The sequence below is a fragment of the Ictalurus furcatus genome, chromosome 4 (genome assembly GCF_023375685.1).
Source record: "Ictalurus furcatus strain D&B chromosome 4, Billie_1.0, whole genome shotgun sequence".
Lineage (NCBI taxonomy): Eukaryota > Metazoa > Chordata > Actinopteri > Siluriformes > Ictaluridae > Ictalurus > Ictalurus furcatus.
The window spans coordinates 36,717,765-36,722,929 of NC_071258.1; the positions used below are offsets into that span (position 1 = coordinate 36,717,765).

Consider the following 5,165-nt stretch of genomic DNA (forward strand, 5'->3'; position numbering starts at 1 on the left):
TTCACAGTAATCTTTTATTTACACTTCCATTCATTCCTTGACAAAATATAAATCTGAGCATTTTACACGTTATTTAGTCAAATAAATAATAATAATATGAAAATCTGTGGATCTTTTTATTTGTGTCTAACTTCCACATAAATAGACAAACATAAAGAAGTACAGCTTTAATAATTAAATAATGATAAAATGATAAATACTAAATCTCATTAAACACATATTTCTCTTCTTGAAGCCTGAGAAACTAAACCTCAACACCGAACTAAACCTCAACACAGAAACTAAACCTCAACACAGAAACTAAACCTCAACACCGAACTAAACCTCAACACAGAAACTAAACCTCAACACAGAAACTAAACCTCAACACTGAAACTAAACCTCAACACCGAACTAAACCTCAACACTGAACTAAACCTCAACACAGAAACTAAACCTCAACACTGAACTAAACCTCAACACAGAAACTAAACCTCAACACTGAACTAAACCTCAACACAGAAACTAAACCTCAACACTGAAACTAAACCTCAACACTGAACTAAACCTCAACACTGAACTAAACCTCAACACTGAAACTAAACCTCAACACTGAACTAAACCTCAACACTGAAACTAAACCTCAACACTGAACTAAACCTCAACACAGAAACTAAACCTCAACACAGAAACTAAACCTCAACACCGAACTAAACCTCAACACCGAACTAAACCTCAACACCGAACTAAACCTCAACACAGAAACTAAACCTCAACACTGAAACTAAACCTCAACACTGAACTAAACCTCAACACCGAACTAAACCTCAACACTGAACTAAACCTCAACACTGAAACTAAACCTCAACACTGAACTAAACCTCAACACAGAAACTAAACCTCAACACTGAACTAAACCTCAACACAGAAACTAAACCTCAACACAGAAACTAAACCTCAACACCGAACTAAACCTCAACACCGAACTAAACCTCAACACCGAACTAAACCTCAACACTGAACTAAACCTCAACACAGAAACTGAACCTCAACACAGAAACTAAACCTCAACACCGAACTAAACCTCAACACCGAACTAAACCTCAACACCGAACTAAACCTCAACACTGAACTAAACCTCAACACAGAAACTGAACCTCAACACAGAAACTGAACGAAACTGTACTTTAACGTTTATCTGTTCTCATGTCTGGGTAAAAAGAAATGATCTTAAATGAAAGGTGATAAAGGAGGATAAGTATGTATGAACAAAAAAAAATTTAATTTTGTCCTTAAAAAGTACAGATATATTTGTATGTGAAGTTTTTAAAATTACATTTAATCAAAGAATTACGCAAATTAATTTTCATGTAATTAAAATAAATTTGCCAAAAATCTAGACTTTGAATGATTCAGTATTTAAAATGGTTTGTTGGAAAATCATTTCTTTTCCTTACTGTACACTTACTCCAACATTAATCTAACATTAATCAGCATTTCATGACTTTCCTCTGTAATGTTTCTCTAATTAGTACCAGGAATGAGTTTGTAAAATTTCAGAAATGCAGAAATAATCAGGAAACTGAGATTTTAAATTCTGAATATAGAATTATTTAGAGGAAGCAGTTATAAAAGTAGACAGTGTGCAGTAACCTGTGACTCGAGTCAGTGTGGGTTATAGAGGAACACTGAAACTGACCTACATCAGGAAACATGTTTCTCATGGACCTACAGTGTGACATGACGTGATTATGAAGTGGGCGGAGCTTAAAGCCTTCTTCAAAGTTTCTGAGTTTCAGATAATGCATCAGTTTCAATCACAGAGAAATAAACTTTTACTGCTCAAGTTTAAGAGACGAGTTCATGAGAAAAACTATAACTGAACATTTCTACCTGGTTTAAGTTAAGTTATAACTAACTAAATATTCACATCTGACACTGTGTGTGTGTGTGTGTGTGTGTGTGTGTGTGTGTTATACTGTCTGTATATTCCTGTAATTTTATCTTTAAATTCCTATTTCTACATTCTTAACTGTAAATGTAAATACTGGAAATATAACACACACACACACACACACACACACTTCCTATCCTTGTGAGGACCTTCCACTGACATAATTATTAACACAGATAATTAACACTACGCTACACCGAACTCTAACAGGAAAATATCAGCTGTTTTAATTTTTAAAATAAAAAATAAAAGTTTTTGTAATAAAGCAGTTTTCCTGATCACGGCCAGACAAATCTCAGATAATTCTGTCCTTGTGGGGACATTTGTTCTCTCTCTCTCTCTGTCTCTCTCTCTCTCTCTCTCTCTCTCTCACACACACACACACACACACACACACACACACACACACACTCACTCACACACTCACCCAGTGCCCGTCTCACTCTGTGGTGGTGTTCAGGAGTGTGTGTAGCGATGTAGAAGACCAGCTGCACAGAGGCGTATAACAGCAGCACTAATCCCAGGACACTCAGCACTGTCTCTCTCCTCCTCTTCCTCTCACTCACCCACTCCTCACTCATCCTCCTCCTCCTCACTCAGTCACTTATTACCTCAGATAACGTATTAATGAATTAATGAGTAATAATAACACTAACGATGATGATGAGAGCAGCACTGGTGTAACTCTCACTGAAACATCACACAGTCCTTACAGCTGCACTCACAAACCTTTTAAACACAGGGAGGAGCGCTGTGATTGGTCATCTGCAGCAGCCAATGAGAACAGAGCAGAGGCGGAGCTTGTTGTTTGACAGGTCCTGTAGATTCTGAGCAGCTCTGCTAAACTGTTAAGGTTTAATGATGAAGTGATGAGAAAGACACTTTACTGTACACGCTTTCAACGAACATGTTTCTGTCTGTATTATTTAGATTGTATTATTAGTCAGAGTTTGATAGCTGTAATGGAAATTGTTCTGAATGTAAAAGCGTACAACACATCGTCACTCTCACATTATTCTCACATTAAATCCAGAAACTTTCCCCTAAATTTGATGTCTTGATGATGATGTTAGCTGTGCTTGTAAATCCGAGCCAACATAATGGGAGGAGATGGGAGGAGTCCTAAACTTTCAGCATGGTGGAGGAGAGTAGAGTTTCTGGAGTGAGTGACAGATTTTGTTCATTTATTTAAAATCCAGCTAATTGATAGCGCTGCCATTTTGGTTATATTCATATTCCTGTATATCTGGAACAATTCTATACGTGTTGTACATTTGTACATCGTGAAAATAACTTGTGTTTGACCCAAATTCCACTATCATCAGAGAGCTAGCTAACTGAGTAATATGTGTTGTGCTGTGACAATAAAAGTAAAATGAAAAAAAAAAAAAAGAAATATGTATGAACAAACCTGGCGTTGTCCTTGTGTCATGCTCTTTCTGTTAGGGGGACCATACGTCCTCTTTTTCCTGGACATGTCCTCTATTTCAGACCTTAAAAAGCGTCTAAATTTGAGAAAATGTCTGGGATTCGGCTTTAGTTTCATTATGATGTGCTTATGGTGTAATACTGCATCGTCCGGGGGGCGGCAGTGGTGGCTTGATGGTTAAGTTACTGGGTTACTGATAGGAAGGTTCAAGCCCCAGAACCACCAGGCTGCCACTGTTGGGCCCTTGAGCAAGGCCCTTAACCTTCTCTGCTCCAGGGGGCGCTGTATCATGGCTGACCCTGCGCTCTGACCCCAACTTCCTGACATGCTGGGATATGTGAAGAAAAAGAATTTCACTGTGCTGTAATGTATATGTGATCAATAGACTCATTATTATCATGTGTGTGCATGTGTGCATGTTTGCATTGCTTGAACCCCTGTCTGTAAGTCCCGCCTTCTCACACACTGATTGGTCGATTTATAAAAGGCTTGCAGCAACTGTTGGACAAATTCCTGCTCTCAACCGTTATCCTCCTCTCAGCGACCACGCGAAGGTGAAACGTTGTTGTGTTCGGCGTCAAACCGTTGCTTGACAATAGCAGCGAATGCCCGCTGTCCTGAGTCGAAACAACGCCCGTGACCATATAAAGTCATTTTTAATTTCATGTTATCGCACTGCTTCGTATTACATGGCCATTCAAATGTGTAAATGATGGCAGACTGAATGATCTGTGTAACATTTAGGATGTTAAATGGTTAAGCTTCGCAGTGCTGCAGAGGATTATGGGGTCTGAGGTCAGAGGTCACTGAGTGAAGTTGGTCACATGAGTGAGCCTACATGCCTGGAGTGAGGAGGCGGGGCTTAACTATGATGCTCTGAAGCACGTGAGGGGGAAAGAGACACACACATGATGATGATGATGATCAGTTTGTCCGAGGGGGAAAAGTAAGAAGTGTGTTACAGCGTGATCTCACCACGCACACACTCACACCCACACACACACACAGACATACACACACACTTAGTGTATTATATAAAGGAATCCACTGAGAATTTACACACTGAGTAAAAATGACATTCAGAATTAATTTTGTTTCAAAGTGGTTATTTTCTAGATTTTTATTTTTAAATAAAATACAAAATTATACGGTTGCAATCAAAATGATCCCCTCCCCCGCAGATCAGGTTTATTGTCGAAATGTACAGACTTTCAGCTGTTTGTAATGAACAAATCAAACAACAGCAATTGAAATAGTTCGACACAACGAATACTTAAAGTGGTTTCCCCAAATTCAACTGCACATAGAACTTATAATGACTTCTCCAGTCTCAAAATTATTCACCCCCTTCATGACGAGTATCTTTATTACTTAGTACAGCTCCTTTTGCTGTTATGACCTGCTGCAAACGAGATGCAGAGCTTCTGCAGCGTTCCTGAGGAATCCGTTCCTCATGAGCAGTGTCCTCCAGTTCAGTAATATTCTTGGGTCTGCGTGCTGCAGCCGCCTTCTTCAAATCCCAGCAGAGATTTTCGATGGGGTCCAAGTCAGGTGACTCTGATGGCCCTGTAGAATCTTCTAGGATGTCTTCTGCAACCAAGCCTTGGTGGAATTTGAGGTACGCTTGGGATCATTGTCCTGTTGGATGGTCCAATGACGCCCGAGCTTCAGCTTCCTCACAGATGGCATGATGTTTTCTCCTAGGATTTCCTGATACTTCAATGAATCCATCTCGCCTTCCACACGCTGCAGGTCTCCAGTGCCAGAGGATGTAAAGCAGCCCCAGAGCATCACCGAGCCTCC

The 5,165-nt window shown here is 39.6% G+C and overlaps 1 protein-coding gene across 1 annotated transcript in view; it reads right to left on the bottom strand.

Moving 5' to 3' along the window:
- The window catches only part of slc24a5 (solute carrier family 24 member 5), a 10,064-nt gene extending 7,489 nt beyond the window's left edge, over positions 1-2,575 (bottom strand). Inside the window, exon 1 of the mRNA XM_053623850.1 lies at positions 2,361-2,575. Within this exon, the coding sequence (XP_053479825.1) occupies positions 2,361-2,514 (154 nt within the window). The 5' untranslated portion in view covers positions 2,515-2,575. The remainder of the gene's footprint in view (positions 1-2,360) is intronic.
- Positions 2,576-5,165: the final 2,590 nt, after the last annotated feature.